At 41.8% G+C, this 22,221-nt stretch overlaps 1 protein-coding gene across 2 annotated transcripts in view; it reads right to left on the minus strand.

The window, feature by feature from the left end:
* Positions 1 to 497: 497 nt before the first annotated feature.
* Positions 498 to 22,221, minus strand: part of klhdc4 (kelch domain containing 4) — a 99,115-nt gene continuing 77,391 nt past the window's right edge. Inside the window, exons 9-11 of one of the 2 annotated variants that reach the window (XM_048546896.2) lie at positions 15,564 to 16,184; positions 11,302 to 11,421; positions 498 to 1,034 (exon numbers count right to left, since the gene is read on the minus strand). In XM_048546896.2, coding sequence (XP_048402853.1) covers positions 865 to 1,034; positions 11,302 to 11,421; positions 15,564 to 16,184 — 911 coding nt within the window. In that variant the 3' untranslated portion in view covers positions 498 to 864. Of the gene's footprint in view, positions 1,035 to 11,301; positions 11,422 to 12,205; positions 12,395 to 15,563; positions 16,185 to 22,221 lie in introns of those variants that run through there. The other variant, XR_007249139.2, reaches the window with a different exon arrangement.

Consider the following 22,221-nt stretch of genomic DNA (forward strand, 5'->3'; position numbering starts at 1 on the left):
AGAAAATAAGCAAAGGTTAATGAAACTTAGGCCTTTAAAGAATTAGAATACAAGATGGGAGAAGTCAAGCTTCAGTCATTCAAACCTGTAGTAGAATTATACCTTGATTTCAAAAAGTTAAAATGAGGAAGTACTATTGTACAAATGGGGTTGTACGCCGGGAGATTTGGATGATTTTGATCAGAGTTTTCAAAATATTAAGGGGAATAGATAGAGTACAATGGTACGGATTTGAAGGGCTAAATAATGTCAGACTTTCATTCCTAATTAGTACAGAAGTTCTCTTTCCACCAAACAAAAGGAAACAAAATCTGAAGAAGCTCCCTAAATCAAAACACGTACATTTTATTGGTTGAGTCTAAGGTTGAAATCCAAATTTAAGTTAATTTTCTCTGATTTTTTTTTAAACTGCTACGTGAAAACCAAATAAACAGTGCTTTCCATTTAAAGATTACTATTAAACTTAAGTCTCATGCCAGAAATACATGTGCAAATAATTAATGTTGGTCAAGAAAAATTATTTTTATTTTTCTTCTATTACAGTAAAGTGAAGGGGATAATCACAAATAAACATGACTTTCTAAGAATTTAGAAAAACCCAAAGATATATTTAAAACAGAACTCATTGAAAAAGCAGTACAAGCACTGTTAAATCCATGGGATACTGAAAAAGTAAAGCTAATGGCTTTGCTGTAACATTAGATTCAGAAAACATACTGAAATGGTAACAATGCTGAATCTGTCTGAAACTGACTTGAAGATTACAAAGTAGAAAAGATAAAACATTTGAATAAATTAAGTGGACAATAAACTTCAGCAATAAATGATTACTGACAGGAATTCAGTTCTGCATAATTCTGACCATCAAACATTTTCGTCATAAAATGCCTTTGCCATTGCTTGTGCCATCTTCAAAGCTTTTTTCTCTTTGACATTTTGGCCCATATTATCCTTGGCTAATTGAATCCAGTACGATTCTGTACGTGACAAATATTCTGAATATGGTTCCTCTGATTGGACTGGAGGATGGTCGTCTAAGAAAGCAAAATAAATGGTTTAAAATTTCAGATTTTCTTACAAATCTTAAAAGCAAGACCAACTTCTATTGAACTGGATCCTCTCATATACAATGTTTCAGGTTGAACTATAACATCAAAATAAAACCATCACAATAAAATGATATTTATTTTTATATTTAACTCTGGGGTCAATTATGTCACTTACAGGCAGTATAACTGTGTTTGTTCATATTGCCCAGAATGCAAGACCAACCACAAAAGCACATTGTCAAAATTCCCTCAGCTGAATAAAGGCACAAGAGTGTTACTTCATCACATTTCAGTAGCTCTCAATAAATAATTCCTGAAGTAAACTGAGCTATCTGAAATGAACTGCCATACTACAGGACGGATCAATAAAGACGCACTGGCAAATAATGAGGGGCTGCCATCTTCTACAGAGATTAATTAATAATGATTGAAAACATCCTTCCCCTCTGGATCTCAGGACTGTCCCCAAACTAAAATTCAATACATGCAAGTCAAAAATGTCATGGATACAACATTTGAGAAACATTTTCCAGATTACCTGCCAGGGAATTTCAGAAATCTTTACTGTCAGAGACTCTTTAACATATGATTCAAATCTTTATAGTCTAGACTGCTCTACTATTGTTTGGTCAATGAAATACAAGGGCAATGGAGATTTAACTAGGACTTGAAAATTGCAAAACAAGTGCTAGCATCAAAGACCATCTCCCCTTGTGACAATCTTTTCACTATTAATACAGCTGAGAATCGCAGGAAGTCAAAAATCCCTGACCGTAATTATTATCGGTATCAAGTGCCTGCAAATTACAACAGCACTTTGATGCCAAATTTTTAAAGGCTAACTCCAAAAATGTTGAAGGAAATGCTTTGTCAAAATATCGACAATGCTCTGCATCACTCCCCCACAGATGTAAAACTGAGAAGTGAGAAGGTTCCAATACTTGCTGCATTATTGTTATCAGTTTTTCACATGCCACTCAAAAGGGTGTAATTAAACTGTGTATTTGAAGACTCAGTTTGAAAGATGTTCTTGCAGTTAAAAACAGCACTGCAAGCTTAATTATTGCACAATGCAATAGCATGTGATCTGGAACACATCACATATTATATGTTGAAGGGAAATTAATCAATTTTCAATGGTTTGTAGTAGTCTTTTAGAGGGAAAAATGTAAGATGCAAACTAACAAGCAAACTGGCATTAATACAAGAAACAATTGCCTTTCGTGTCCTTAGGATTTACTAAAGTGCTTTACAATTCACAAAGTGTAGATCACTTGTTTTGTGCCAAACAGATACAAATTTACACAAAAATGTAACATTACAAATAGCAGATGAAAAAAAAACTGTCAAGCTAATTCGTTCTGATGCTGGTTGAGCGAAGGAGGTTGATCAGGCAACTGGGAGCATTGCCTTTCCCTGAAAAAGTGCCATCTGCTTGAATGCATTTTTGCAGCTTTTCATACTACATAGGCTGGCAGCCTGTAACATTTAAGCACAATGTGCTCCAAGGCTTCATTCTGTCTGGGTAAACCCCACCTCTTCCTCTGTTACATAGATGACTGCATCGGCGCCACCTCTTGCTCCCCAGAGGAGCTCGAACAGTTCATCCACTTTACCAACACCTTCCACCCCAACCTCAAGTTCACCTGGGCCATCTCCAACACATCCTTCACCTTCCTGGACCTCTCAGTCTCCATCTCAGGTAACCAGCTAGAAACTGATGTCCATTTCAAGCCCACTGACTCCCACAGCTACCTAGAATACAACTCCTCCCACCCACCCTCCTGCAAAAATTCCATCCCCTATTCCCAATTCCTCCGCCTCCGCCGCATCTGCTCCCAGGATGAGGCATTCCACTCCCACACATCCCACATGTCCACGTTCTTCCAGGACCGCAACTTTCCTCCCGCAGTGGTCGAGAACGCCCTTGACCACGTCTCCCGCATTTCCTGCAACACATCCCTCACACTGCAGAGGCTTGGGGACCGCTTTGCAGAACACCTCCGCTCCATTCGCAACAAACAACTACACCTCCCAGTCGCGAACCATTTCAACTCCCCCTACCATTCCTCAGACGACATGTCCATCATGAGCCTCCTGCAGTACCACATGATGCCACCCGAGGGTTGCAGGAACAGCAACTCATATTCCGCTTAGGAACCCTGCAGTCCAATGGTATCAACATGGAGTTCTCAAGCTTCAAAATCTCCCCTGCCCCCACTGCGCCCCAAAACCAGCCCAGCCTGTCTCTGCTTCCCTAACCTGTTCTTCCTCTCACCCATTCCTCCCTCCCACCTCAAGCTGCACCTCCATTTCCTGACTACTAACTTCATCCCACCTCCTATCCCCTCCCTACCTCCCCATCTATACTCTCCTCTCTACCTATCTTGTTTTCTCTCCATCTTCAGTCTGCCTCCCCCTCTCCCCCTATTTATTCCAGTTCCCTCTCCCCATCTCCCTCTCTGAAGAAGGGTCTAGGCCCGAAACTTTTGTGCTCCTGAGATGCTGCTTGGCCTGCTGTGTTCATCCAGCTCCACACTTTGTTATCTTGGGTTCCCCTGGTTTTAGGTTGCCTCAGAAGCATAAATTTCTTCCAGATATCCATCTTATCCAGTTTCTTCAACATCTTACGTTTTTGAATGACACGACTCCTTCATTCTTTTAAACTCCCATGGAGAGAGGCATAAATTGCTCAAGCATTCTTTACAAGGTAAGCTCTTCACCTTAAGAATGAGCTAAGTGAATGTCTTCTCAACCACTTCTAAAGAAATTGTATCTTTCATCAAAAGAGGAGGGCAAAATTGTATAAAGTTCTCCAGATGTGGTCTTGTGAATACCCTGTACAACTGTAATAAAACCTCTACTTTTATATGCCCTTGCAAAAAAAATCAATTTATTTTCCTAATTACTTGTTATACTGGAGTACTAACTTTATGGCTCTTCTACCAGGACACCCAAATGCTGCTGTACAACAGAGCCCTACAATGCCCCTTAATTTACATTCCATTCTGCTTTTTCAATCTTCCTGCCAAAATGGACCAGTCCACACTATCACATCATACTCTACCTGCTGAATTTGTGCTCATTTGCTTAACTTGTCTCTCTTTTCTGTTGGAATGCAGGTTTGTATTTAAGGACCATGAGGAACTCAAATATAGAATCGTTCGGCCATTCTGGATTAAAAAGTGTACTGAAGCAAAATATGATACAATGAAATTGTTGAACAGTATTGTGAGATACGACTCACCTGCAAATTACTGAAAAATCAATTAATTTTGGAAGGAAAAGTTTTTGAGAGACTGAGAAGGTAAGTTTTACAGCTTAACTGTTAGAAAAAATTTGTTTGGAAGAGATGGGACTTATGTGCTGAATGTTGCCTAGTAAAACTCTGTTGGATTTTTCCTGTTTTCCTCTGTCACAGACTGCACAGATCACTTTCTGGGAACCAGAGCAAGTTCCAAATATCAATTTTCCATCAGCATTTTGATCTCATCAACGGGAAACTTGGAGAACCATGGGAAGTTCTCATTTTATTCACTGAGCTTGGATCCTTCTCCCACAGAAGTTTCTCTTTTGCCTTTTTTAAAAAAAAAACAAAACCATATCATCTCTGTGGAGCTATACTGTCTTGTCAGTCATGGGAATGTCATTTTTAGGATGACAGGGAATACAAGTTTAATTCCACATAGCAGCTGAGTTGTTAACCAGTTTTACCATGTATCTATTGCAACTGTGGCGTTTCCTTTTGTTCTGAATAGTTCTACCACAGAGAGAGAGAGAGAGAGAGAGAGAGAAAGTGACCATTTTGTTGCTTAAATTAAACAATTACACTTTTAGTATGAGTTGATTATCAGTACACTCTCCACATTATAGCACTTTGCAGATTCTTTCCTCATCACAATTTGCTCTCCTACACTGCAATACTGGCAAATTTAGCTCCCATACCCTTCATCCCCTCATTTAAATAATTGACTATAGATTGTAAATAGTTGAGGAACCAGCACTGGTCCCTCTGGCACTCCACTACTAATATTTTGCCAATTCAAAAAGATGCAGTTATCTTTACTCTTTCTCATAATTGACTTATCTTTTATCAATGTTAATACATTACACCTACAACCATGCGCTATTCATCCTGTAAGATCTGCAAATTGCAGCTCCCTTTGACGTAGCACTTTATCAGATGGACTTAGGAAGTACAAGTGTAATACAAGAATTAAAAGTCAAAGGCAGAAGAAATGCTCTACGCAGTGTTCATGTGCTGTTGTTGGCTAGCTCTGTGGTGCCGTACAGTCTTGGCTCAGATCTTTTGATACATTAGCTCAATAAAGCCAAAAGGAATACCATCACTAGAAGATGGCAGTTCAATGCAGCTAAGAGTGCAAAGGATGCCCATTAAAAAGTATCTACTTGGCATAGCTGAGAAAAACAGAGTTCAGAAAAACCCAGTTAGGAGCAGCAACAACCTAAGTAAGATAAAACATTCATCTGCTCTGTGGATTTGGGTTGCAGCCTGGTAAATCCAGGGTGGCACAATCTTTTGAAAAGAATCCAAGCAGCTGGATGATGAGTAGTTGCTGGAGCACTATAAGCTTAAGTTCTATTGCTTGACAACTACTTGCAGGCCAAAACAAGGAGGAAGCCAACCTCCGGCCGAATAGTTGTAGGTTGAGGAAGCTCACAAGCTAGATCATTAAAAAAATAATGTTGGATACAAGTCTTCAAGGTGCTATAACTGACAAAGCATATGCCATCAGAATTATGGAAAGCTCATGCCAGCAGATATGAAAGAATCAAAATTGTTTGTGCAGTCCAGCAGAATGAAATTGGGAAAGATTCAGTTCAAAAAAGATTGAAGGTACGAGATGAATGAAATTTCTCTAGAATTCTGTAATTGTGAAAGGTTAGGTCAGAAATCACATGACTCCAGGTTATCGTGCAACAGGTTTATTTGAAAACAAGCTTTCGGTGTTTCATTCCTTTTTCAGCTGTTGGGGAGACAGAGGTAGCGTCAAACGTGGAATTATCAGTAAAAAAACCATTAGGGTCTCACCACTGATGAAGATGTAATAAACAAACTTAGGACCTGTTAAATCTCTAATTGGTTAGAAGGTTTAATTGATTAAAAGATGCACATAAATCCCCAAATTCCTTTGAAGTCACTGTCCTAAGTGAAGTAAAGGTTTTATGTCAGTGTAAAGAAGAGGTAGCAGTTTAGGATCAGACAATGCATGTTAGGTGTGAGGCCTTGTTCAGAATCGCTGTGCGTTTTGGTTTGACATCAGACTGGTTTTACTTCTAATGTAGGAATTTATAAAATGCCACATTGACTGGCTATCAATTGTGTGGTTTTTGAATGAAATAGAGTGTATCTGCAAATACAAATTGTATATCAATTATCGACACCACCAACCGCCAGGACAAAGTGGGGAAGATCTCCAAGAAGACTACACATAGTGACACAGACCTCAAGTTTCCACAGAAATGCAAGAAAGCACAAAAGATCCCAAAAGGACTACAGATCACGAACTCACCCAAGTCAGCCTACAACACTGCTTATGCTGAGAAATTTTGCCATCACACCTCTCGCAAACTCCTCAATCATCTCATCTATCAATTTTACAGTAGGCGCCACTACCCTGAAATCGCGATACAGACCACATTGTCAGCTTGCTGGTTGAGATACAGTAGTACAGTTACAGGACACTGCCAAAACAGACGAGGCAATGGAACTACACCACCTACATGCACAATAAGAAACAAAACTGGAGAAACTTGGCATTACCAGCAATGACCAAGTATCTCCTGGTACCACCATTGAAAGTGGTACCAACATGGCAAAAATCGATCATCAACTTACCTGACCACACCCTTCAACTAGACGAGATTGAAGATAACAGAGCGTGAAGCTGGATGAACACAGCAGGCCAAACAGCATCTTAGGAGCACAAGCGCTGACGCTTTGGGCCTAGATCCTTCATCAGCTCTCTGATGAATGGTCTAGGCTCGAAATGTCAGCTTTTGTGCTCCCGAGATGCTGCTTGGCCAGCTGTGATCATCCAGCTTCACACTTTGTTATCTTGGATTCTCCAGCATCTGCAGTTCCCATTATCTCAGACAAGATTGAAGTTTCTCAGCTGAGGACTCAACGTCTGCCATGAAAATGGACTCTCTGGTCTCATAGCGACAAAGAGGAATTGTTCCAAGATGTCAGCAGCAAGCCCAAAGAGACAACCAACGAACTGGATCAAATTGACAGAGAGATCCAGGGGAGCGGGCAAAGCAAGAGTCGAATTAGACCTCTCTGGAGGGCCGCTGCCTGGGGCTTAACAGGTATGCTCAAGGCAGAGAATGCGTGCATGTCAGATTCAGATTCATCAGCCACACTCAAGGTAATGCAACACGTCAGTCAGGCACAATGAAACACCATCCATGCTGTCAAGACCAATTGCAATACTGCCATCAAACCAGCAGGTTTAAGAGTACCCTACGCACTCTCCTCCCGTGTACTTCCCACATAAGGGATTTCTGCTGCCTTTTGAAGAAACAAAGCCAACGCATCTGGACGTCCCATCATATCAGGCAATAGAACCCTGTGTGAGAACCTCTCTGGCTATGTCAAGGGCATCTTGAAAACCATTGTACAAGGAACCACAAGCTTCTGTCTTGACACTACAGACTTCTTACAGAAACTCAACACCCACAGACCAGTCAAACCAGGAATGTTCCTCGTCACAATGGACGTTTTGGCACTCTGTACCAGCATGCCCCATGATCATGGCATCGCTGCAACAGCCTCAGACCTCAATTCCAACACCTGGCACCATCCTACAACTCACCACTTCAACCTCAACTAAAATTGCTTCACCTTCAACAAACAGTTCTTTATCCAGACAGCCACAAGAACAGCCACAGGACCAGATTTGCTCCCAATATGCCAACATTTTCATGCACAAGTTTGAACAAGACTTTTTTGCTGCACTCAACCTCCGACCAACACTACACCAGATGCATTGATGGCATTTTCCTCCTTTGGACTTATAGAACATAGAACATAGAACATAGAACAGTACAGCACAGAACAGGCCCTTCAGCCCACAATGTTGTGCCGACCATTGATCCTCATGTATGCACCCTCAAATTTCTGTGACCATATGCATGTCCAGCAGTCTCTTAAATGTCCCCAGTGCTTCCACAACTGCTGCTGGCAATGCATTCCATGCTCTCACAACTCTCTGTGTAAAGAACCCGCCTCTGACAACCCCTCTATACTTTCCTCCAACCAGCTTAAAACTATGACCCCTCGTGTTAGCCATTTCTGCCCTGGGAAATAGTCTCTGGCTATCAACTCTATCTATGCCTCTCATTATCTTGTATACCTCAATTAGGTCCCCTCTCCTCCTCCTTTTCTCCAATGAAAAAAGTCCGAGCTCAGTCAACCTCTCTTCATAAGATAAGCCCTCCAGTCCAGGCAACATCCTGGTAAACCTCCTCTGAACCCTCTCCAAAGCATCCACATCTTTCCTATTATAGGGCGACCAGAATTGGACGCAGTATTCCAAGTGCGGTCTAACCAAAGTTTTATAGAGCTGCAACAAGATCTCACGACTCTTAAACTCAATCCCCCTGTTAATGAAAGCCAAAACACCATATGCTTTCTTAACAACCCTGTCCACTTGGGTGGCCATTTTAAGGGATCTATGTATCTGCACACCAAGATCCGTCTGTTCCTCCACACTGCCAAGAATCCTATCCTTAATCCTGTACTCAGCTTTCAAATTCGACCTTCCAAAATGCATCACCTCGCATTTATCCGGGTTGAACTCCATCTGCCTCCTCTCAGCTCATCTCTGCATCCTGTCAATGTCCTGCAAACTTGCTGACCCATCCTTCAATCCCCTCATCCAAGTCATTCGATATCAACAAGTTTCATCCCACCAGACTGACCGCAGACTATTCTTTAGAATCAGTCTCATTCTTGGACACCTGCATCTCCATCAGGGACAGACACCTCAAATACCTCACTCTAGTGCAAGCGACTAATAACCTGACGACGCTGCACTTCTCCAGCTTCCACCCTAAACATATCAAAGCAGCCATCCCCTGTGGACAAGCCCCAAACTCTCAGGAATTTTTCAGATATGGAGAATGAGGCAGGCACCTGAAGGTGTTGAAGGACGCCCTCACTAGAACAGGATACGATGCTTAACTCATTGATCACCAGTTCTGACAGGCAACAGCAAAAAAATCGTAAATAATAACCTCCTCAGAAGACAGACATGGGGTACGTCTAATAGGATGCCCTTCATTGTCCAGTACTTCCCAGGACCGAGAAACTATGCCAGGTTCTTTGCAGCCTTCAATACATTAATGACGATGAGCACCTTGCCAAGATCTTCCCCACACCTCTATTTCTTGCCCTCAAACAACCACCAAACCTTAAAGAGACTATTGTTTGCAGGAAACCACCCAGCCTTCAGGACAACGTTGACCACAACGCTGTATAATCCTGTCAAGGCAACCCCTGCAAGACATGCCAGATCTTCGACATGGACACGAACATCACACGTGTGGACACCAGCTGCCACGCACACAGCAGATACTCATGTGACTCGGCCAACGTTGTCCATCTCACATGCTTCAGGCAAGGATGCCTCGAGGCACGGTATATTGGCAAAATCAGGCAGATGCTACGATAATGGATGAACGGACGCCATTCAACAATCACCAAACAGGGATGTTCTCTCCCAGTGGGGGAAACACTTCAGTGGCCTTGGATCTTCAGGCAAACATCCTTCAAGGCAGAGTTCAGGATACAGCACAATGCAGAGTCACCTAGCAGAGGCTGGTAGCCAAGTTCAGTACCCATGTGGGCGGGCTCAACTGGGATCCTGGGTTCATGTTGCATTATAGTGTGATGGGTTCACCTATAATAGGTGACCCCATCACACTATACACCTTCCTCTCCCCTCCTGCCCACGCACGTACACTCCCACTCCCTCCCCCTCCCCACCGCACGCATACACACCTTTTCTCACACAATTCTCCCCATGGGTGAATTTGTATTTGCAGATACATTCTATTTTGTTCAAAAAGCACACAATTTATAGACAGACAGTCAACGTGACGTTTTATAAATTCCTACTTGAGAAATAAAACCAGTCTGATTCCAAACCAAAAACACGAACAGATTCTAAACAAGGCCTCACACATAACATGCACTGACTGACTGACCTAAAATGTCACTTCTTTATATTGATAAAACCTTTAGTTCTCTCAGGACAGTAACTTCAAAGGAATTCCTTTGATTTACATATCCATAGTAATCAATTAAAACCTACTAACTGATTAGAGTGTTAACAGCATCTTAGGTTTGTTTAATATATCCTCAGTACCATTTGATCTTTTACTTATAAATTCTGCATTTGATACCACGTCTCTCACTAACATCTGAAGGAGGGAAACTCCAAAAGCTTGTGATTTCAAATAAACCTGTTGGACTATAACCTGGTGTTGTGTGATTTCTGACCTTATCCACCCCAGTCTAACACCAGCACCTCCACATCATGTGAAAGATTAGTGCTGGACGAGATGTTGAAACCTTGTTGTGATGTTTCTGTCAAGATCTCTCTGTTTTCTACGTACATGTTTACAGCAGTTTATTCTATGATTTGTGGAATCATCTTATGTTCCATTGTAAAAGAACATCTGCAGCCTCACGTGAGTATGTTTTAGAGACTAATCACCATGTTAACCAACTTTAAAAGTTAAATACATAATCTATCAAGTAACGTGACATTCTGGGATCAGGCCAGTTTTACTATCAGCTGGGTTCATTAGAATACATACTGTGGATTGTTTAAATTTTCTAATATTGCAAACTTTTATTTATTTGTTCAAAAGTGGACATTTAACATTTTATTCCAATGGAAGTAACCTGGGGTCTCTAACGTCTACAAAAAAAGGCTACTGATTCCTAACCAGATTTTCTGTAACCATAACAACAGTCAGACAGAAATTCCAATAATGATTTATTTTCTCAGTATTGCTCTGAAATATCAGAGTTTTGTAGTAAACTCTTGGAGTGATGTTTGAATCTATGGCCCGTTGATTCAAGAGTAGAGGCAGTACCAGTGAATTATACTGGCTCCAGTTACACAAACATCACTTATGAACTTTCAGAAGAACCCACAGATAAAGACAGACTAGTTACCTAGGTAACGAACAATGTAGATTTAGTCAACATATTTACCGTCTTCTTCACTGCTCTCATCATCATCCTCTTCTTCCTCCCCCTCCTCATCATCTCCTCCTGCAGCTCCTGCACACACTTCCTCATCCTCAGAATCTTCATCTAGCCACTCCTGGGTCTCTGCAGAAAGCAAAGATGAGTGAAGTAACAAAATAATCTTCAAAAACAAAATACTTCGTAAGCCTAACAAAGACAATTTTTAGACCAAATACTATTACACAGACCAGATCTGATATTCCTCTCCAACCTGAAAAATGTATGCCAGCAGAAATACCCAATCCCAAGCAATTGCATTCCTGAATTCAATTTAAATAGGTCAGGTATAACCCTGAACAGGCCCATGTGCATGAGCTGGGAGAGGAATAATATATTTTCCAAATTCTTTTCCCTTTCTCCTTCATTAGGAAAATTTGTTACGCATCTGTAAATATCTCAATAAAGCCCTGGAAGAGCTCTAGAGTGAAGAAAGATGGGAGTCCACATTGTAAAGGTCTGCATGTACTAGCAAGTGGATGACAGTATCAAAATATTTCATGAGCTTCTAAACCTTCACACAGTATTGAACTATCTATACCAAGAAACTCTTCAACTTACTCAGGGAAGATGCATTTCCTGTCACAAATGAAAACACCTTTAATGAGCTGGAACTCATGATATGAATTTTTGTTTCACAGTCCTAAGCCAGATGCTCTGAACTCCAATTTGGGAATCCAGAAATAGCCACGGTGGAATTTTTGAGGAAATACCCAATTAAGAGGTCGCTTTCAGGAACTGCATTCAATTAAGGTCCATGGATCATCTCTACAAGGAACCGCTCCATAAGACTGCTTAAAGCTCTGTCTGACTGGTCCTGTATTGGGAGTGACCCTGCCTCTGAGCTAGACGATCCAGGTACAAATCTCACCTGCTCAGGATGAGAGTCACAGCATATCCAAACAGGCTAATTAAAATAATTACAGCTATGGCTGTGGCCATTCCAGTCCAGCAGATCCATCCTTGACTATTTTGCAAGATGTGCCTCCAGGGGGAGGCTACCATCATACCAATTATGGGTTCAAGTCACTGTAGAAATTTTGCCCATCATCTGGAAAATCTAGAAAGCATGTAAAAAGAGATTATCAATTGATAATTACATTATCTTAGTTCACTACTTGTAACTGGGGCAAGTAGCCTGCAGGATATCTCTGCAAGTTCCTTAGGCTAGATTTTAAGAAAAAAAAAATCAACCCAAATGTTTTATGACACACCTCTGGAACAGGTGGGACTTGAATCCAGGCCTTTTTGTTTAAAGGTAGGGACATCTGTGACAAGACGCCCTCAAGTTTCTCAAGCATCTTTGGCCCAACCATCTTCAGCTGCTTCATCAACGGCCTTCCTTCCATCATAAGCTCAGAAGTGGAAATGTTCACTGATGATTGCACAATGCTCAGTACCATTTGCAACTCCTCAGGTACTGAAATAGTAAATGTCCAAGTGTAGCAAGACCAGGACAACGTCCAAGCCTGGGCTGACAAGTGACAAATAACATTTGTGCCATACAAGTGTCAGACAATGACCGTCTCCAGTAAGAAATAATCTAACCATTATCCCTTAACATTCAATTGAATTATCATCACCAAATCCCTACTATTAAAATCCTGGGTATCTACCACTGACCAGAAACTGAACTAGACTAGACATGTGATACTGTGGCTACAAAGAGCAAAAGCAGAGGTTAGGAAGCCTGTGGCAAGAAACTCACTTCCTGTTTCCCCAGAGGCTATCCACCAGGAGAATGAAGGTGTATTCACCACTTACCTGGATGAGTGCAACTCCAGCATTTTTTTAAGAAGCTTGACACCATCCAGAAGAGCAGTTCACTTCATCAGCCCAGTTTCCACAAAGATTCACTGCCTCCAACTTGAGCACTTTGCAGCAGAAGGTGCAACATCTACAAGATGCACTGCAGAAATTCATCAAGGCCTGTTAAACAGGACCTTCCAAACCCTCAACCACAACCTAACGAGGAGGACCAGGGCAGCATATGGACAGGAACACCCACATCTGCAAGTTTCCCTCCAAGCCACTCACTACCCTGCCATGGAAGTTTCTCAAGTGCTGCTGGATCAAAATTCTGGAATTCCCTTCTGAATAGCATTTTGGGTAACGACACCAAATGAACTGCAGCATTCCAAGAAACCAGTTCACCACCACTATTTCATGGGCAGCTAGGGGAGGGGTTAAATGTTGGCTCAACTAGTGTCACCCATATCCCATGGGGACATTTCTTTTTAAAAAGTGTCCAAAAGTTATCTTTGATAATTGGCCTAACGTTAAAAAAATGCTAGAAGACCAAAAATGTGCAGGTCAGGTGGATTAGCCTGCTAAATTGCCCATAGTGTCCTAGAATGTGCAGACTAGGTGGGTTAGCTATGGGACTTGCAGGATGGGGTTGGTCTGGGTGAGATGCTCTTCAGAGAGTCAGTGTGCATTCGATGGGCTGTATGGCCTGCTTTCACACAATTGAGATTCTATCATTAGGGTGCCATCCAACAGCAAAAATTTATGGACACATCTACCAAGTTTACTTCCACCTTGGTATGAAAATTCAGCCCAGATGACTCAAATAGGAGCAAAAACTTTTGAAATGCCACAACTGATAAAAGAATGCAAATGAGACAGACTGTGTAAGAGATAACTTTGTTTTTGGAAGCTTTTTTGTTGCTCAACATTGTTGCATATTCTCAGAATAGCTCTGTCAATTTTGTTGAAGCACCTAACAGCTTTCCAAACAGTATGTCATTTTTGCAAATTATCTTTGGAAATAACACAGACTTTATTCCGTCCTAAAATAAACGGGTGTACAGAAACCTACGATGAGGTATCTGAAAGAACTTCCAACTTTCTTGCTGAAAATTACATCATGACGGTTAAGGCATAAAATGCAACAATAAACTTCAAAGGTTGCTCACAAGGCATTCCAGCAAAGACTAGATGACCAAAAACAACAATTCTGGCTTGATTTTCTTCTTTTAAACCCTGCTGAGATCAAGTCAGTTAATGCAAGTGGCAGGTTCCCTCAGGGTTGGCATCCATTTTCCTTCCTATTAATAACTGATAACAAGAATGCCTTTTTTACCTTTATTCATTCACAGGATGAGGGTGTCGCTGGTAAGGCAGCATTTATTGCTCATCCCTAATTGCCCAGAGGGCAGTTAAGAGTCAACCACATTGCTGAGGGTTCTGGAGTCACATGTAGGCCAGCCCAGGTAAAGAAGGTAGTTTTCTTCTCTAAAGGACATTAGTGAACATTAGGGAGTTTCCTGGCAACTGATAACGGATTCTTGGTCATCGTCAGATTCTTAATTCCAGATTTTGATTGAATTCAAATTACACCATCTGCCATGGCGCGATTTGAACCTCGGTCCCCAGAACGTTACCCTAGTCTCCGAATTAACAGCCCAGCGATAATACCACTAGACCACTGCCTCCCCATGGTGAAAGAAACACAGCTAAGGTAATGTATCATGCTACATCAGAGTACTTGCAACACTTAAATTAAATTTTCTTCAATCAATGCATCATAGGTAACGCAGTAGGATGAACCACTTGTAAAGGCTAAATAAATAGCTCCAGCAGTTATTTCTCTCACAGGGGTCGACAGTACCAATCCCTTGGGGATGGAGCGTGCATGCGTGGGATGGAGCGTGTGTTCATCATCTTCCAGGTGCCATATCATGCCAGTGGCAGGGAATAGGGTCAACAGCCTTCTTCCCAGAGGCTAAATGCATCTCTCATGCACAATTAAGACATTCTTTCTGCTGCCACCGGCATTTCACCAGTGCCGGATGGCCCTCCATCAAGTGTATAAACAACAAGGTTAACAGTAGTAGTCTCCCAGAGAGCTCAGAGGGGGAAGGGGTTTCCTATTCATACTATTGCCCACAGAGGAGTCTCGTTGTGGCAATGATTTCTCTAGTGGTGATAGCACCACGTGCCCTCAAACCACCCAACCCACCCTCGAACTGACCAGCAGCTCTTAGGGGCCGATGGACATCCCTAATAGTGATGGCTGTCCTAGTAGCAAACAATTAGTTACATGCTGATGGGGTGCACCCCTGGGCATACAGGGACACTAAATTTTGCTCATCCTTAACTTTCTAGGACATCAGCTGATGCCTACCATAAAAACAAGATTCATTCTATATTGTTCAATGTCAAATCAGTTGAGTTTAAATAAGCATATGGATATATGACAGAACCAGTAGCAATCACAAACTTACTTGGATCAGTTTCCACCAGAACCTTCCATTCATTCATCTTGTGCAGGTCAATGCAATAAAGGTCATTTAAAGTAAATTGTCTGTCTCCCACTTCAAACATCCCACCATAGATGTAAAACAGGCCATTTTTAGTAACTGCCATGGCACTAGATCGGGCACATGGCTCAATGATAGGACCAGTTTCAGAAGCACCATCTTCCTTTTCCTCCTCCTCCTCCTCTTCACTTTCTGTATCTGCTTTGGCATCAGGGCTATTTATGACCTGTTTCACAGTCATGAGAGTACCATCTTCAGTTACAATTTCTTTAACTATTTCCACTGAAGTCTGCAAGTCCTGCTTTTCACTTTTCACTTCTGTTCCATCTCCCTCTTTTCTTCCACGTCTGCGTTTCTTTTTCTCCTCCTTGTGTCCCTTCAGCTTCACGGCAAACCATCGATTCTTCACCATATCATAAATATGAATGTCATTAAAAAATTCTCCTTGGATGTCTTCTTCCTCCTCTTCATCATATACACCGCCAAAGAGAATAGCACGGTTGTTAGGGGCAACAGCCAAAGAGAACCCTGATCGTGGCGATGGCTTCACTCCTGTTGGGTTAATGCGAACCCAGGCCCATTTATCTGAGGAAAAATCAAGTGATAAACAGGTGGCTCGAGATGAACAGAGGTATTCATTTCAAATACAATTACATACTGAAATATAAAAGATAACATTTATTTCAAAACAAACAAATGGAAACTGCCTAGAAATGTAGTGGAGGCAGGTTCAAAAGTGCTATTCAAGAGGGTACATAGATATGCCTGATTATATGGATAGAAATGGCATGCAGGATATGGAGAAAGAGCAGGAGATCCACACTAGGTAACAGAACTCAGGCAGGCAAGATAGGCAGAACAGTCACCTGCTGCATCATAACAATTCTGTGATTCTGCAAATACACTGTCTAGGTGACCATGTTTTAATTGCCGAAAATTACTAGTGAAAAAATGGTTTGCATTTCAGTTGGTAACTTTTCTACTACCACTACCAAATTAAATTTAATCCAACTATTACCAAAATCTAGGATATGCTTCCAGTAATATGACAAAAATATAGAGAAAATAATGTTTTACAAATGTGAGACATTAACACTATAATGGTTAAAATGACTAACTTAAAATGATGGCCATTCAAAACCTCTACCTGGAAACAGGCCCAAACAAATTGGCAGTTAAGGGCCAATTTTCATATATCAGAATAAAGGGACAGTTGATTAACACAGGGAAAGAGTGACAATCTACTGTGAAAGGGAGGAAAGACGGCGTCAGCATTAACAAACAAGGATAATGCTGATAAAAGATAGGGTGGTTTAATAAAAATGACAGACTAGATGGAACTTTTAAGAGATTGAACCAACAGTTGCAAAGGTCAACTTTGCTAGTAGAATCTATTTGCTGAGACAAAAAGACATTGCAAAGTTCAACTAGGGGTAAGGTATAGCAAGGAAACAGGAGCCTGCTGAAAAGCTAAGCGTATCTTGGAACTAGATCCTGCAATGCAATATATCTGCCAGTGGTGCTGTCTGCAATGAACAGTGGAATGAGCTATAAAGGAAAATCTGAATTGCATTAGTTATTTACTGTGAAAGTGGGAAAATGCTGGAAACGGGGGAAACCTCCAATTCTAGATGGAAAGTGCAGTGAGGAAATTTGAACTAGGCACAGGGAAACTTCAATTATGCAAAACAGGGGGTGTCAGTAAATTGAGGAAGATTAACATTTGGGGTTGAATTTAGTCTTCTTGGCAGTCGGTGGGAACTTGACCCAGAAGTGTGCAGTTTACTGAACTCATCTCTGCTGATGAATGTAATCGGTGCTCAATTAATGGCCTGGCAGCAAGCCAACTGACTAGGAAAGGGATTAGTGATCACCTTGCCTAATCGGGGTTCTGAAAGTCTTGTAGAAGTGCTGAGCTGGGGTTATTATAAACAATGTCTTTGCTGTGGGTGCACAACCCCAAAATCCTGGTGCTGTTGCAGCTCCTTCAATATAGTGAGGGTTTAGAAGAGGAAAGCAGAGTTGGGAGAACGTGCTTTGGTGTAACTAAAGACTCTTGCAATAGCAGAGGTTTCAAAATTGGAGGGTCAGCTGAAGGGGGGATCTGCAGTCACAGGACTGGCAGTGAGCAGGACGTTCAGTAATCAGGATGGGTGACAAGATTCAGCAGGGAGCAACAGGTACAAGGAGCAGGAAGTTACCATATCTATTTGGCTGTATGTTTCGTATATTGTTTTAAAACACTTAATTTCTCAACATAGGAATTTAGTAAAGTATTTAAGTCCATAGTGTGCAATGTTAGAATTGGTTTTCAGTTATGGAAATTCTGCAGAATTTAACATCTTTTACATTTGATTCAAATGAGAAAACATGATTTGCTTCAAGCTGGTTTACTTGCAAGTCACATTTTCAGAAATGCCAGCCACAATTTTAAATGAGGGCCTTTGGTGTTAGAGATTTTTTTGAGCATCAAAAGCATCCAGTGTATTAGTCTGTACAGTTGGCTGGCATGGCTCACCTTCCTCATCGTCAGACAATGAGACTCTCTTACTCACATTTCCCTCTGCCATAATTCAGGAGCAACATGACCATATGAGACACTCTGGCAGAAGCATATTGTACAGCACAGCTTGATCAGTGCAAGTATCTAAATTATCGCTTGAGTGGATATGTGGATATTGTTAAACCACCTCTCAGGTCCTGTGCTTGGATTTCACATGGGATCAAAGCCATTTTCTGAGAAACCAATATCCTTTGTCTAAAATCACATACAGTCGGCACGTTAAAAGAATGATATCCATTCTTACTGACAGGTTATCCTGGCTGTATAGGTGAAGCTTTTATTTACACGTGAAAGCTATGACCTCTTTCACCTTTAGAAATCCTTTTACTGCTTGATTGGTGCCGTCACTGGTAAAGGAAGTGGACTCAGTTATATCTGAACATGGCAACCATTAATATGTTCTATAAGTTATGAACGCAATTTGAAAGTCTGATGCTGGAATGCACAAACTTTATTGTAGCACTTCCTCTGTGCCCTGAGAAACTGTCTTAATGCAGGCTGGAAATTATGAAACTCCCCCACTTTCAGATTAGAATCTTCTGCCATGAGCAACTGCGGTCTTGCTTTCAGCCTTTATGTTTAATTTTGCAACACAATGCAGAACATCCTCCAACATTTTTCATGTAAAGGGATGCAATGACCCAGTGGCATTGTCAGTAGACTAATCAGGCCCAGGTAACATTCTGAATCCCACCACTGCAGAAAGTGGGATTTGAATTCAATAAAAATCTGGAATGCCATCCTTACCTGGTCTGATCTACATGCAATACCAGCAACGTGGTTGATTCCTAACTGCCTAGCAAGCCGTTCAATTGTATGAACCGCTGGAAAGGAAATAAAGAATGAAACTGGACAGAGTAACTGGCATGGACCAAGGCACGGGAAATGGCAAAGGTAAACACAGCTTGTCAATCCTACAAGTTCCTCCTAACATCTGGGACCTGGAGTAAAAATCAGGACAGCTATCTCAAAGTCAAGAAACAGCCTGACATAATCATACTCATGGGATCACCTTAATCACAACATCCTAGACAACACCATCATCATCCATGATTATGTCTTGAACATCCAGAAGGACAGAAACAGCAGAGGTGGCAGCACAATGATATAAAGGAGAGAGTCCCAGGAGTCCTCAACTTTGACTCTAGATTGCATGAACTCTTACGGAATCAGGTCAAACAGTGCAAGGAAACCTGCTGGCTACCACATACCACACCTTCTACTCCTTGGCTGATGTATCAGAGCTCTTCCTTATTAAGCAGCAGCTACAGGGAGCACTGAGGGTGTCAAAGGTGTAGAAACACATTGTACATTGGATAGACAATTTCAATAATCTAGATTGGTTCAACAGCACCATGTCTGACCAAGCTGGTCAAGTCCCAAAGAACACCGCTGCTAGACTGGTTCCGTGGCAGTTGGTGAGGGAACAGTAAAAGCAGACTTGATCTTGATTCCAGCCTCTAGTAACTGTCTGTGCGGAGTTTGCACATTCTTTCTGTGTCTGTGTGGGTTTCCTCCAGGTGCTCTGGTTTCCTCCCACAGTCCAAACATGTGCAGGCTAGGTGGATCGGCCATGCTAGATTGCCCGTAGTGTTTAGGGGTGTGTGGATTATAGGGGGATGGGCTAGCAAGTTTTGAGAAGATTTGGAGCTCAGGTTGAGGTTCTGGATGTGAGTTTGCTCGCTGAGCTGGAAGGTTAGTTTTCAGACGTTTCATCACCATTCTAGGTAACATCATCAGTGAGCCTCCAACGAAGCGCTGGTGTTATGTCCTGCTTTCTATTTATCTGGTTAGGTTTCCTTGGGTTGGTGATGTCATTTCCTGCGTTGGAGATGGATCTGGGTGGGATGCTCCAAGGGGCGGTGTGGACTTGTTGGGCCGAAGGGCCTGTTTCCATACTGTAGGGAATCTAACCTAATCTAATCTCATCCTTACCAATCTGACTCTTGCAGCTACATCTGTTCGTGACAGTATAGGTAACAGTGACAACCACACAATCCCAAGTGGAAAAAAAAAAGTCTGTCCTATGTTCACATTGAGAATACCATTTATCATGCTGTGCTACATGAGACTGACTTTGAACAGACCTAACAACATGTGGCACTGTGGGCCCACAACAAAAGTAACCGAAACGTACTCCCAAAACAATCTGCAACCTCATTGCTGGGCATATTCCCCATCTGACCACTACCATCAAGCTAGGGATTAAACCTGGTGTAATGAAAAGGGGAGGACAGCATGACAGGCGCAGTAGCAGGCACACTTGAAAGTGAGGTGTCAATCTGGTGAAGCAACAAAACAGAACTACTTAAGTGCTAAACAGCATAAGCAGCAATTGATTAATCGAGCTAAGTGATTTCACAACAACAGATCTCGTCTAAGCTCTGTAGTCCTGCATATTCAGTCATGAATGGTGACAAACAACTAGACAACTCACTGGAGTAGGAGGCTTCACTAATATCCCATCATTAATTATAAAAAAGACCAATGTATCAGTGCAAAAGACAAGACTAAAGCATTCACAACTATTTTTGAGAAGCGCTGAGTGGATGATCCATCTGTGCCTCCTCCAGAGGTCCCCTGCATCAGAGATGTCAGTTTTCAGCCAACTTGTTTCACTCCATATGATATCAAGAAGTTGGTGGAGGCACTGGATTCTAAAAAGGCTAGAGGCCCTGACAACATTCTAGCAGTAGTACTGAAGACTAGTCCTCCAGAATTTACCACTCCTAGCCAATCTCTTCCAGTACATCTACAACACTGGCTACCACCTGACAATGTGAAAAACTGACCAATAATATCCTTCACAGAAAACACTGGTCAAATTCAATCTGGCTAATTACTTTTGACCTCATCACAGCTTTTTTGATGAAAGAACTGAATTCTACAGGAGCGGTGAGCCTGACTGTCCTTGATCACATTTGACAGTATGGCATTAAGGAATTCTACTGAAACTGGAATCAATGGGAATCAGAGGAGAACTGTCCAATGGTTAAGAGTCATTGATAGCACAAAGGACGACGGTTGTGGTTATTGTAGGTCAATCATCTCAGCTCCACGACATCTCTGCAAGAGTTCTTCAGGGTAATTTCCTTGGCCGAGCCATTTTCAGCTGCTTCATCAGCATCCTTCATTCCATCACATGGTCAAAGGCTCAGGACGGGGTTGGTTGGGTGGTGGTGGTGGTGGGGGCGGGGGGGGGGGGGGGGGGGGGTGTTTGCTTACACAATGTTCAGCACCGTTTGTGACTCCTCAGATACTGAAGCACTCCATGTCCAAATGCAGCAAGAGCTGGACAATATCTATGTTTGGTCTGACATTTGCAGGTAACATTTATGGCACACAACTTAGATTGTCATTAGACTGTATAAAGCTATATATCTCCCAAAAGTGTGATGAACAATGACAGTTGAGAGAAATCTTGGTTGTATTAGTTACTAAGAAACTACCTTTTCTTCAGCTTGATATATTAGCTATCTTTCATAGACCATAACACCATAAGATAGAAGAGCATCATTAGGCCATTTGGCCCATTGATTGGCAGAACCTATTCAATCATGGCTGATATGTTTCTCAATTCCATTCTCCTACCTTTTCCCCTGTAATCTGTGATCCTCTTTCTAATCAAAAACATATCTATTTTTGTCTTAAATACATTCAATGAATTGGTCCCCACAGCCTTCTGCGGCAGTAAGTTCCATAAATTCACCATCTGGTTGATGAAATTACTCCACATCTCATTTTAAAAAAAGGTTTATCTCTTCAGTCTGAGTCTGTGCCCTCACATCCTTGTCTCTCCTACTTGTAGGAACATCTTCTCCACATCAACTCTGTCCAGGCCTCAGAATTCTGTAAGTTTCAATGAAACTGCCCATCCATTCTTCTAAACTCTAATGAATACAGACCCTGGGTCTACAACTGCTCCTCACATGGCAAAACCTTCAACTGCAGGATCATTCTTCTGGAACCTCTCCAATGCCCACACATCCATTCTTAGACACAGGGACCAAAACTGCTCATAAGATTCCAAATGTGGTCTGATCAGAACTTTAAACAACC

This window comes from Stegostoma tigrinum, chromosome 16 (assembly GCF_030684315.1).
Source record: "Stegostoma tigrinum isolate sSteTig4 chromosome 16, sSteTig4.hap1, whole genome shotgun sequence".
Lineage (NCBI taxonomy): Eukaryota > Metazoa > Chordata > Chondrichthyes > Orectolobiformes > Stegostomatidae > Stegostoma > Stegostoma tigrinum.